We start from the raw sequence: 12,231 nt of genomic DNA, 5'->3' as shown, positions 1-12,231 counted from the left end.
TGCCAAATGCCACATCAGGGGCAAAAAGTCACCTGGTGGGGGGCACTTGAGAACCACTGCTTTAGACCAACGTTCAGGGGCGCTCTGGCTTCAGGGCGAAAGCAGGGAAACAAGTTGGATGCGGCTCTGAGCCTGCGGTTGCAGAGCCTGTGCGTGGGGCAGACGTGCTTAGGCACACATGACTGCCCTCTCCTGGATGGCTGTGTCAATGCAGGCAAGATCCCCTCATCACATGACAGTTGCTTTGTCTCTATGGACTGGGCACTACAGCTACTATCATGGGTAGCTAACGGGTGTTAAAGGGAAGTAGACTATGGGTAGATCCCAATATATGACGGATCTCAGGGGATAGTGGTGGGAAGAGCACTGAATTGGGAGAAGGCTTGGTTCCAAGCTCAGCTTTGAAATGTGTGACAAGCAAAGTGGGCCACAGCTCTCTGATGGTGAAGATGAGAGTAGACAAGATGAACTTGGGACAGTGATTACTGGCTTGGGCTTGAGAGTCACACAGGCTGAGAGTCACATCTCTGCACTGTGCCCTGAGCAACCTCGGGCAAATAGTGGGACTTTTTTTGAAATCTGCCTCATCACTTGAAATCAGAGGATAGTAATACCTACTTCTCACACCCTTGGTGATCTCGTCCTGTCTTGTGGCTTTTAGTGCAATACACATAGCTGTTATGAGTTAAGTATAATAAACAGGCAAGGCTGTTAGAATATTAAGTGCAATAGGGTCAGCTACAGTGAGTGCCACACAGGGTTAGCTATAAATGAGATATAGGTAGATAGAATTTCAATTCTGAAATTAACTTACACATTTATTGAGCATCTACTGCATGCTGGTATTATGCTGGACCTCAGCTATTGGGGGAACAATAAATGAGGCAAAAAAAAAAAAATCAGAGAGAGGATACCATCTGAGTTACTATCAGAAACTTACAGGCTCTCATATCGGTCCATTCATTTCCCCTTCTTCTGCACAACTGTTTTATAAACCCCCCCTTCAACCTTCAAGAGCTTCCTTCCCATCCTGACTCTCAGCCAATGATCTTACCTCCTGTTTCACTGAGCAAACTGATGCAATCAGAAAACCTCCACTAGTGCCGACCACCTCACACCTAAGCTGCTATCAACACAGGTCCATAATCTGAGCCCTCTCCCAGAACATCATATTAATAAATGGTCCATGATCCTATGGCCACACTTCACCAGATCCCACTCTTTCTCACCTGTGTGAACATAACTTTTCAATAATTTTCACCCTCTTTATCAAAATCTTTCCACTGAATCATTCTCAACTATCTCTCATCTTTAAGAAAAATCTACTGTGGACTCTTTCCTCTTCCAGCTTCCTCCCCATTTCTGTTCCTTTTAACAGCGAAATTCCTCAAGATTGTCTATACTTGCTCTTACAATTATTTTCCTCCCACTTTCTCTTCACCTGCTCCAATCATGATCATTCAGTGGTCAATCCTCAGTTCTTCCTTTAGCAGCAGCACTTGCCACACTGGACCACGCACATCTCTGTGAAACCCTTCACTCGCATTCCAGGGCCCCACACTCCACCCTTTCTCCTTCTGCCCCCTGGTCACTCCCTGTCAGTCTTCTTTGTTTGTTCTCCCTCATCTCCTGGGCATCCTGAAGTGCCTCAAAGCACAGTCCTTGGATTTCTTCCCTTCTCTATCTACATTCATTCTAATCTCATGGTTTTAAATACTATTAATATGTTCCCAAGTTCCTAAATGTAAATCCTAGCCAGGACCTCCTCCACTAACTTCAGACTCAGATAGCTAACTGCCTACTTAACATCTCCATCTGGTGGTCTAAAAGACATGTCGATTAAAGCAACTAAAAATTAATTTCTGATCTACCCCTAAAATGCTATACTCAAATTCTTGCCCCATATATCAGTTTATGGCAAAGTTATTTTCCAGTTGCTCAGGCCAAAATCCCTCAGAGTCCTCTCCGACTCCTCTTTCTTTCATGTAACCAGAAAATCCAATTTGCTCTACCTTCAAAATAGATGCAGAATTCAATATGTCACACCACTTCCACCATTATGACCTATGCCAAGCCACCATCCTCTTCTTACTGAATCACTGCTATTAAAATGTAGTCAGGTCAAGTTTTTACTCTGCTTAAAATCCTGTAAAAACTTCCCAATTCAGGTTAGAAGCCAAAGTTCCTACAAAGGCCAGAAAGGCCCCAGGATCTGACTGTGTGCACCCTGACTCCCCCTGAACCAAGCTCTCCCTCGCTCACTCCACTCTGGCTGAATAGGCTTCCCTTGCTGTGCCCTAGAACTCCGGCCTCTTGCCAGCCCCTGTGCCTGGGCTGTTTCCCCTTGCTTTAGATGTTCTTATGGCTCTGCACTCACCTACTTCAAATCTTTCCTCATCATCACCTTCTCAGTGAGGCATCCCCAATCACTAAATTTTAAATCACACTCTGCCCCCTCATGCATTTCCTATTTGTCCTTTCTGCTTAATTTTTCTCCATGCCACTAATCAACTTTTAAAGTACTATAACATTGACTGACTTATTTTATTTAAGGCCTGTCTCCTTCTACCCTCCAAAATGGAAGAAAAGCTGTATCTCCAGCATTTTTAACAGGGTCTGCACACAGTAAATACTTAATAAATATTTGTTGATTGAATGAATGAATGGATATATCTTCCTCAAGTAATATATCTATTAAAGAGATTTGGAGACAATTTTCTAGAGCTCTTCCTTGAGAACATCAAAATAATCTGAATGACATTCATAATGCAATTAGCTGTAAGTCTGAATATTATTAGCAAGCTTTAAAGCATTTCAAAAGACTAAGGTGATATAATGATTGTTGCAGATGGCAGTTCCTTAAGGAAGGCAGTCCAGCTGGTTGGGATAATTCTCCAAGGGAAGCAGGCCTAATTTGGAGGGGTTCTACTTTCTAGCACATTCTGTGCACTTGGCCTTGTCCAGCACACTGACCCAAGGGTCCTGCCAGCCCCAGTCTGCTGACACTCATCCTGCCTGTGTCTCGCACTAGCTTCAGCTTCTGCTCTGGCAGCATGAGGATTAGGAAAAAAGAGAGGAAAGTCTCATTGACAGGCAGCCTGCAATATATGAGCTCTTCATGTATCCATCTCATTTCACACCCATGACACTGATGTGATGTTACTCCCTGGGTCAGCACCCCTAACTGAATCCATTCAGGTATGGAACTGAGCTAAGAGACACAGAAAGAAAAAGGCATGGTCCTGGCCCTCACATGTTCTTCCTCTTGTGGGATGACAATACATCTTGCTTTATTGTTCAACGCCCTTATCACTAAGGAATGCATATTTCCTTAGTCACTGCCTCTCTGCCCACCGACTAGAATGTCAGGCCTGAAGAGCAGAACCGCTGTCTTGTTCACTGCTGTATCTCAAGTACCCAGGGCATGTAGTGTGACTCCAGGGCTGACGGGGCAGGCATGAGATAAATCGTTGTTGAAAGAATGAAGAATATAAAATACGCAAGGAAAAAATGGAGGAGAAATAGATCTAAGTATGGCTGATAAATTTATAGGAGATTTTCCAAGAAGAATAATACTCAAAACCAATCTTGAAGAATGACTGGTTTGAGGAAGCAGTTTTGGGGGAGAGTTGGGGTGAGAGCTGGGCAGGGGAGGGGATTCTAGAGGAAGATCCCAACAGGAGCAAAGGTATGGGGACGTACGTGAAGACTGCTTTCCTTTGCACCTTCCCAAAGGGACCAGGAACTTCTGAAATGCAGGAGCTGTTACAGCTCTCTCCTGTGCACCCTCCCTTTACTCTTTTCCTAGAACAAGACTGGGCCACTAGCAGGCTTTTGCAAAATAACTTCAATTATCTTCTAGATCTCTAATAACTTTAAAAAACAGAAAATTTTCTTTTAAATTGTATTATTGAATGTGCCAGAGAAAGCAAAGAATAAACCACAGAACTGAAGGTACTAGATGTTTCTTGGTCAACATTAATTCCTAATACAAAAAATACGTATGGTTCCTTATTTGCAAAGCAAAGCTCGTCTCATCTCAGCCTCCTAACATCCTTGTGAGGCAACCTTACATCAGTTTCCCATTACAAAAATGGCAAAAAGGAAGCATAAAGGCAGAGCCAGCCTGGGTTCCAGGTCATTGGATGGGAAACCTATGGAAAGCTCTCTGTCTGAGCCTGCTGCCTCCTTTCCAAGCCCACTCCTTTGTGTACCCCAAGTACATGGTGTATGCTGTGTGCAGCCCTGTGATTAAATCTTCTAACTGCAGCACAGACCTGGGGGGCAGCCCCCACCCCTGCAAAAATCCAATAGAGGTCTCTTCTATTGTACAGACTCTGGAGCTTCCAGACCATCTTAATGACCACCGGAGGTGACCAGGTCATCTGAGCTCCTTCCAACCCACCAGATTACCAAGGTTACCACAGTTTTCACTTTTTCCTATTGGATTTTAGTAGCTCCTGTCATATTGCTGGTAACAGACAAATCCCAATGGACTAATAAATGTCATTGTTGGGTGGTGCAGGACGGGGGCTTGATAAGATCTGCTGAACAAAAAATCCCCAAACAAGTCGGAATTTGTCAACTAGTTAAGAGAATGATTAACGGTCATTAGAAAAATAGTACATCTGGGCAAAAATGATCAACCCAAGTTCGCTCCTATCTCTCTTTTTTTTTTTTTTCTAATGCAGCAAAAAACAGTATTCATTCAGCCATCTGACACAACTTAAACAACTATTTGTGTGGCTCACACCTATAATCCCAACACCCTGGGAGGCCAAAGCGGGTGGAGTGGACTGCTTGAGCCCAGGATTTCTAGACCAGCCTGGGCAACATGGCAAAATCCTGTCTCTACAAAAAAAGTACAAAAATTAGCTAGGCACAGTGGCACGTGCAGCCCCAGCTACTGGGGAAGCTGAGGTGGAAGGATCACTTGAGCCTGGAGGTTGATGCTACACTTGAGCCTGAGCAACAGATTGAGGCCCTGTCTCAAGAAAAACAAACAAACAAAACCAACAAAAACGACCATTTCCACACTGAGGATGCCCACATGCAAAACCGGGCGCTAACTGAAGAGTGTGTCTGTTCCCCTGAAGCTGCCTGTGGGAGGTGGAATGAGACAATCGGGCACTGTGCGGCGGGCTCGCCACCCGACCACCTGGCGCCTCTTCACAACAGGTGAAAGTGGCTCAGAGTCCCTCTCAAGTGTTAGCTGGGGCATCTTCTGAAGATCAAAAAGTGATGCAGCTGCTGATATGCCCAGCCGCAGAACCAGGCTCTCTGGCACTGGTGAAAAGGCCTCTGAGAACAAAGGGGACCCTGTGCACCTGGGTCGGCCACAGGCAGGTGGAAGGAGGGGACAGGTGATTTGGTTTCTATGATGCCTGACCCCAGCGGGGTGAGGGGGTGGTGGTGGCTCTGCGTGGCACCTTCTCTCCTGAAAAGCCTGAAATCGACCTGCTCATAGATGCCTCCCATAGGTCCGGGACACCCAGTTTCCTTTCCGGCCCCTCGACTGTTCTCGCCGTTTGCTGCTTGCACTGACAGCGAATTGTCACACTTCACTGCGTGATCCTGAGAGGTGGCTGCAGAATGACACACGACCTTCAGCCCTGAAGAATAACCTCCAGGTCTCTCTGCAGTGGAGGCCACTAAGCCCTGGGCCCAACCTAGGCCTACGCAGGGGCACAGGCTGGCAGTTAAGGGGCACAGGCTGACAGTTCACGCCCAAGCCGGCCTTAGGGCTTGTTCCTCTCTGATTTCACTGGCCTGGGCTCTTCCCTTGACCCCTGTGGCCAGGTCCTCTCGTTGTGCTGTCTTGACCCCCACTGCATCCCCCTTTGTCTCTTTCTGTATTTTTCGACCTGGCAATTTCCAGCCTGCCTTCTGAGAAGCCCTCCCTGACTCGCAGCACGGGTTACAGCCTTGTTCTGCTGCTCCCGTAGCTCCCCAGATTCCTCTAATCATGATATCCATCAACCTTCGCTGCAATCACACGTTTCATTGTTGGACCATCCTGCTCGACTGTAAGTACTGAGGGCAGAGAGACGACCTCAATCTTGTTTCCTACCTCCCACTAGTGCCGTGCTCAGCACCTCATCCCCACAGTGCCCACCAAATACTTCTCAATTAAATTAAAACCATCCCTGCTCCAAAACATCATGGGGTCTAGCCATAGACACAGTTCCTTTTACCCAGATTCACAGCCAACAGGAGCCCCCTGGCTGGACTGGCTGCACTGAAGGAGGCAGGAAGAGGAGGGTCCTTCACTGGTCCTGAGCCGTATTTCCTAAGACCTCACTGTTTCTCTGGTGATTCTCTAGAGGCGAGGGTACAAGCCCTACAGTGCCGCTGCCCAGGGCCACTGCCACCACCTCCATCACACCTCATCCCCAGCTCGCTCTGGCTGTCAACCTCGAGCCCCAGACACATTATGGGCACAGCCCACATCCACCAGCCAACTGCTATGGTCCCCAGTGAAGCTCAGCTTCATCCTGAGCAAATTTGAAGAGGCCTATTTTTATTTCCTAGCTTTCAATCTCAGATGCAAGGGAGGTGTGAGGTAGTGGAAAGAGCACAGGCTCTGTTTCAAAGCCTGGAGTCACAGCACGTCATGCCTCCCAGCTGTATGACCTCAGACACGTGACTTCCTCAGAACCTCAATTTTCCTGCCTGTAACTTGAGCATAACGATACCCACGTCACATGGGGACTGTGATGCCTGGGGGACAGAACATAAGAAAGCATCCATACAGAGATTAGAATCTAGGACATTTTCAACAAAGGTTTGTTTCACTTCATGCACCGGGGCCACTGCCCTTCCCTTCTGACCAGGGCTGAGCCCCCTTCAAGCTCCCTTGAGGAAGACCATCCAATGCTGAGACTTCACCTGTCTCATGGTATCTATTCTCCCCTCTTTTCTTGGTAATGGAACCTCTGATTTTTAAATGGTGCGTGGCTGCCGAAAATAAAACTACATTTCCTGGTGTCGCTTGCAGACAAGTGCTGCTATGTAACTGGGACCTGGCTGGTGAGGTGTGGGTGGAAGTGCCACCTGTGACTTCTGGGAGCGGCATGCTCGCTTTCCTCCCTGCCACCCTCAAGGTCGGAATAAGGCATGGCAGTGGGAGCCTGAGCGGCCGTTCACTATGAGGTGGAAGCAAGGGCAGAGGCTGCAGAAGAAGAAAGCAGGTGCCTGAGTCCTTGAGCTCTAGGGAACTAGGCTGGGATGGATCCTCTCCGTGTGGACTTCATCTGTGTGACAGAGAAATTACCTTACATCCTACTTTAGCCACTGTTGTTTTGAGTTTTCTTTCACTCCCAGACAAACCTCATTCTGATGGATTACACTCCTTTGACCAATGTTCCTCCCTGGGTAATTATCAGAAGTTCACTGCAGGCCTTCAGCGAGCTTCCAGGGAGCCCCCAGCAGAACGCCCCTATGCACCTCTGAAGGTGGAAACATAGGCCTCCAAGGGCTGCATCTTCTAGGGAGCCTGCTGACCGTCTTGGCACTGTGGCCTCAGTTAGCTCCAGAGGAGAAGGAAGGGGACTGAGTTACTAAGAATCTATTACATAGCAGCTGTTCTTACTTATATAACTGGAGCCGGTAAAGGACAAGATAAACTTGAGAAAACGTTAAGGAACTGCATCAGCCTTGCTGCTTTGACATCAGCTGTGGTCCTTATCTGTCTGGTGACAGTCTCAGGAAGCCACTTACTCTTTTGTACTTGCATCCATGTGTACTGAATTTGGGTCTTAAGAAAATCAAAGAGGAGTTAGAAGAGATCTAGACAGTGCCACTCAAAGTGTGGTCCACAGACAAGCTGTCTGACCTCACATTGTTAGTGAGATAAACAGCTTGTGCCAGAATGTAGATCAACCGCATCACTAAGCACACTGTTTCTCAGCTGACATTGTTTTTTTCCACAGCAAGACTTTCTCAATGAAGGAAGCAATGGATTGATGTCCATTCTAGCTAAGCTCCTTGTCTGGCTTCAGACTGCACTCTGAATAGTGCTGCTTTAGAATATGGTTGCCCTGTTATGGAGCTTTACAAAAACATATACTAGGTCCCACCCCAAACCACGTGAATCAGAATCTCTGAGGCTGGGGCTCAGATAACTGCATTTTAATAAAGCACCAAAGCCGATTCTGAGGAATAGCCCAGCTGAAGAACGACTATGTGGATATGAAAAAAGGATGGAGGAGAGAATCTTGTCTTTTCAGGACCAAGGCATGTGAACTATGAGTTTGCTTTAAATGTACACTGGCTCTGTGGGGCATAACACATTTTTTTTTTTTTGAGACGGAGTCTTGCTCTGTCACCCAGGCTAGAGGGCAGTGGCATGATCTTGGCTCACTGCAACTTCCACCTCCCAGGTTCAAGCAATTATCCTGCCTCAGCCTCCCGAGCAGCTGAGACTACAGATGCATGCCACCATGCCCAGCTAATTTTTGTATTTTTAGTAGAGAGAGGGTTTCACCATGTTGGTCAGGCTGGTCTCAAACTCCTGACCTCATGATCTACCCACCTCAGCCTACCAAAGTGCTGGGATTACAGGCATGAGCCACAGCGCCCGGCCGCATAACACATTTTTAATAGAGTCTTTCCTGGGTTCTTCTTTATCACCTACTGGTTTGATAGGGGTTGGCAAATTACCTTGGATAAAATTTATACCTGGAGACATCTGGTAACATTCTTACTATTGGCTTTTGTTCATATTGCAGTTTTTCCTAGAGCTTTCAGTCCTTACTGAATTTATTCTCTCGTGAAACACAAACCCAGCTTCTTTAAAACCAATACAAAAGAGGTAAAAGAACTTCCCACTTTCCCCCATGACAGAGCCCCTAACACCATCACTGCTGTCATCAGACACCTCTGGCTGAAGGAGGGGTTTGGTGCCTACAGAAACAGGCTAATGGTTCCAAAATGGTCTTCTGTGTGTGACTCCAAGGTGATGGAACCCACACCCACTGTCCCTTACCTGCAGTTCCCAGGCTCAGCAGCACAGCCACCCAGAGGACCCAGAAGAAAATGAGGATGGCAAATGTCCACAGTGGCTGGAACAGCAGGAAGGGAGCACTGCTGATGGCTTTATTTGTGATTTGGAAAAGCTCAACTGTCAATTTTATTCTCTTTCTGAGAACAAAAATCAAGACGAGCAGGACTGCCTGGTGAGAAAGGGGTTTGAGTAAATTACTTTCAAATAATGGAGAACTGGGTAGAGCTTAAAGCAAGCCCTATTATTATTATGACATCTCAGCAAACAGCTCTTTTAAGATAGTTACTCACTACTTTGTTATAATTTTACAGGTGCATTCGCAAACACTAATTGAGCATCTAGTAAGTGCTGGCCCCTGGAATAGATCTTAATAGATATAATAGTGAACAAGACACAGTCCCTCCATAAAAGGCCTTGTAGTCTGGTCAGAGAAAAATATAAAATGAGAATAAGGTCTTCTAATGTCAAGGAACTGTCTTATATCCTCCCCTCCACATCCCACAGAACCCAAGATATTGCAAAAGGCAAGCGAATATGAGTATGAGGCAAAAAGACTCAAAGCCACCTTCTGTGCCTTCTTCTAGCGTTCCCTCCCTGCATATAAACATTTACAAATCTCATATTAATGAAACAAACCATTCTGCACTCCTCCAACCCCATCCAGCCACTGCCATCTCTTACTCCTTTCATGGCCGAGCTTCTTGGCTTGTCTACACCCATCATCTGTACTTCCACACTCCAACTCATTCTTCAACCACTCACAAACATCCAGACCCCAACATACTTTTGAAATGGCTCTCCCTGAAGTCACTTCATGTGACCTCCTGAGTGTTAAATGCCATAGAAACATTCCAGGTCTTGCTTGACTTCAGCATGGCATCAGATCCCTTGTCCACTCCTCTTTTCTCAAAACATTTTCCTCCCTTGGCTTCCATGATCTTTCCTTTAGCTCTCCTACTTCTTTAATTGCTGCTTCTTGAGATCTTCTAGGGGTATCTCCTATTCCTCTGTGCTTTTAGCATCCTTCCTAGATGCTGACAACCTCCAAATAAAAACCTCCAGCCTCACTTTTCTCTAGGTGCTGGAAGAATAAGCACATCAGTTATTGACAAGGCCATGGATGTCCTACAGTATGTCAAACTCAGTTTATCCTGAATCAAATTCATTATCTTCACACTAGAACCTCCTCTTCCCCCTGTATTCTTTATCTCCACTGGCCCTAATTTTTCTGGACTCTCCAAGAGTAAGTTAGGTTCCCCTCTTGTGTGCTCCCACTTTATTCCACACTTACCCTATTTACTATTTAACATATTCTATAAATGTTTTCTCATCTGAATCTCCCATTAGATTAGGCTCCTAGAGAGCAGGGCCTTTCTTATTGTCAAGGACTGGCAAAGTACCCAGCACAATCCCAATTACCTCTGGTTCAGTTTCCTCAATACCTCTCATGTCATCCTTTCCTCTCTATTTTCACTGCTGAGGCCACAGCTTGAGTCTCAGCCTCTTTCTTCTAGACCCCAATAACCTCATTAGCTTTCTGCATTTAACCTCCCTGACCCCGCCCGCCCCCCAACTCAATCCCTCCTCCACTCCACAGCGAAGGAGACCTTTGGAAAGTGCAAAGACAAAAGACGGTGTTTCCCGGCTCAAAATCCATCCACGGCGCCCCATTGCCTCTGGAGAAAGAACAAACCTATCATCATTGCAGATCAGGACCTTCCTGACATGACCCTCCCTGCACCTGCATCTCAGGCTTCCATCAAGGGAACTTCCTGCAAGTCACTCCCCTGCCCATGTGTCCTCATGTATGCTGTGCCCTTGGCCTGAGATGCTCTTTCTCTTCCAGCTGTGCTGGAGCATTTCTGCCCTCAACAGTCAAGTGGAGGAAAGACAGTCAGATGACAGTGGGATAAACTGTGCAGAAGCTGCTCCAGGATCTGGGAGCACAGCCTCCTGACCACACAGGGAGGGGTGTCAGGAGAGGCCCCACAAGACACCTACAGGAGACCCTTCAGTTGTAAAGGCTGAGGAGGAACTCCCATCTGGGCTTTTCTGAGGATGAGTGAACTAGCTCATCCAGTTCTTACCAGGAATTGGTAAGAACTCATGACAAATGAACAGGAGGTAAGCTGGGACTCAATTCTGCCTTCTGGAGCAGCCCCTGTGCAGAACTCATGGACACAGGTGAAAATAGCCTCTCTGCTCACACGGCCTCCCCTCTCCCTAACCTTGCCCTGGCCCTGAGAGCTGGGTGGCATAAATGGTGCAGTGTGTAAACCCAAAGGGAGCCCTGTGGAGGATAGACGGAGGAACCGGACCCTTCCCAGCTCCCAGGCCAGCTCCTCTTCCCCCATGCCCAGCCTGGGGAATGCGGAAGCCCTTTCATCTCTAGCCTCCTTTGCAGACTCTGTTGAGTGTCCAGCCTGGTCCCCGCCTGAGGCAAGAGCAACCAAGTGCTTTACTTTATTATACCCTTGCTCCTTGGCACATTTTATGTGAAGATCACAAACCCAAAACCTCACCGTGGAAAGGAGAAAATGTGAAAACTACCAAATATGGGAACAGAAGGATTTCCTATGAGAGAATTTTGTTGGTGTGAGAATCTGCATTTGCTGCAAGATTCAATGGGCTTGTGGAAACCCCTGGCTCTGCAGCTGTTCCACAGAACAGTCAGTAACCAACACACCAGCAAGAACAACTCTGGGTGACCTGAAGCCAGTGCAGGGCCTGCCCCAGGGCCTTGTGATTGTAGCCTTCCTAATGGCCCCTGGAGAGGGTCCTGAATGACATCTGGTTGCCAACCACTCACTGCCAATAACTAATACCTGCTCCCTCAATATTCTAAGTTGGCCTGTTTTCAACTAGAGAGTTCACTGAGGAGGCAGCAGTTTCTTTGAACACCAAAATAACCCAGTGGCCAGTGGGTTTGGAAACAAAGGGCTCTGTGTGCTAGAGGGCAGTGGGAGCTGAGCATACACTGGCAAAAGGAAACTGCTCCTCACAAACAGGGAATGGGAACCGCTGTAAGCCTGCCTCCGCCCATCCACCATGCCCACCTTGTAGCCCCTCAGGACTGAGAACAGTGCAACAACAGGGATAACACAGCAGTCTCTGGGAGGTGGCAGAAATGACTTGGGAAGAAGAACTAAAACCTTTTTTTTTCTTATTTTTGGAGGGTTTTGATTTATTCCTACACAGTTATCTCAAATCCAAAGAAGGCACATTCT

General features: G+C 47.0%; 1 protein-coding gene across 4 annotated transcripts in view; it reads right to left on the bottom strand.

Moving 5' to 3' along the window:
- Positions 1 to 12,231, bottom strand: part of SLC44A3 (solute carrier family 44 member 3) — a 72,763-nt gene that overhangs the window by 37,942 nt on the left and 22,590 nt on the right. For all 4 annotated transcript variants that reach the window (XM_050778182.1, XM_050778191.1, XM_050778194.1 and 1 more), the window contains exon 9: positions 8,987 to 9,173. In XM_050778182.1, the coding sequence (XP_050634139.1) occupies positions 8,987 to 9,173 (187 nt within the window). The remainder of the gene's footprint in view (positions 1 to 8,986; positions 9,174 to 12,231) is intronic.

This window comes from Macaca thibetana, chromosome 1 (assembly GCF_024542745.1).
Source record: "Macaca thibetana thibetana isolate TM-01 chromosome 1, ASM2454274v1, whole genome shotgun sequence".
NCBI lineage: Eukaryota > Metazoa > Chordata > Mammalia > Primates > Cercopithecidae > Macaca > Macaca thibetana.
This window is presented reverse-complemented; position numbering and strand designations above follow the sequence as displayed.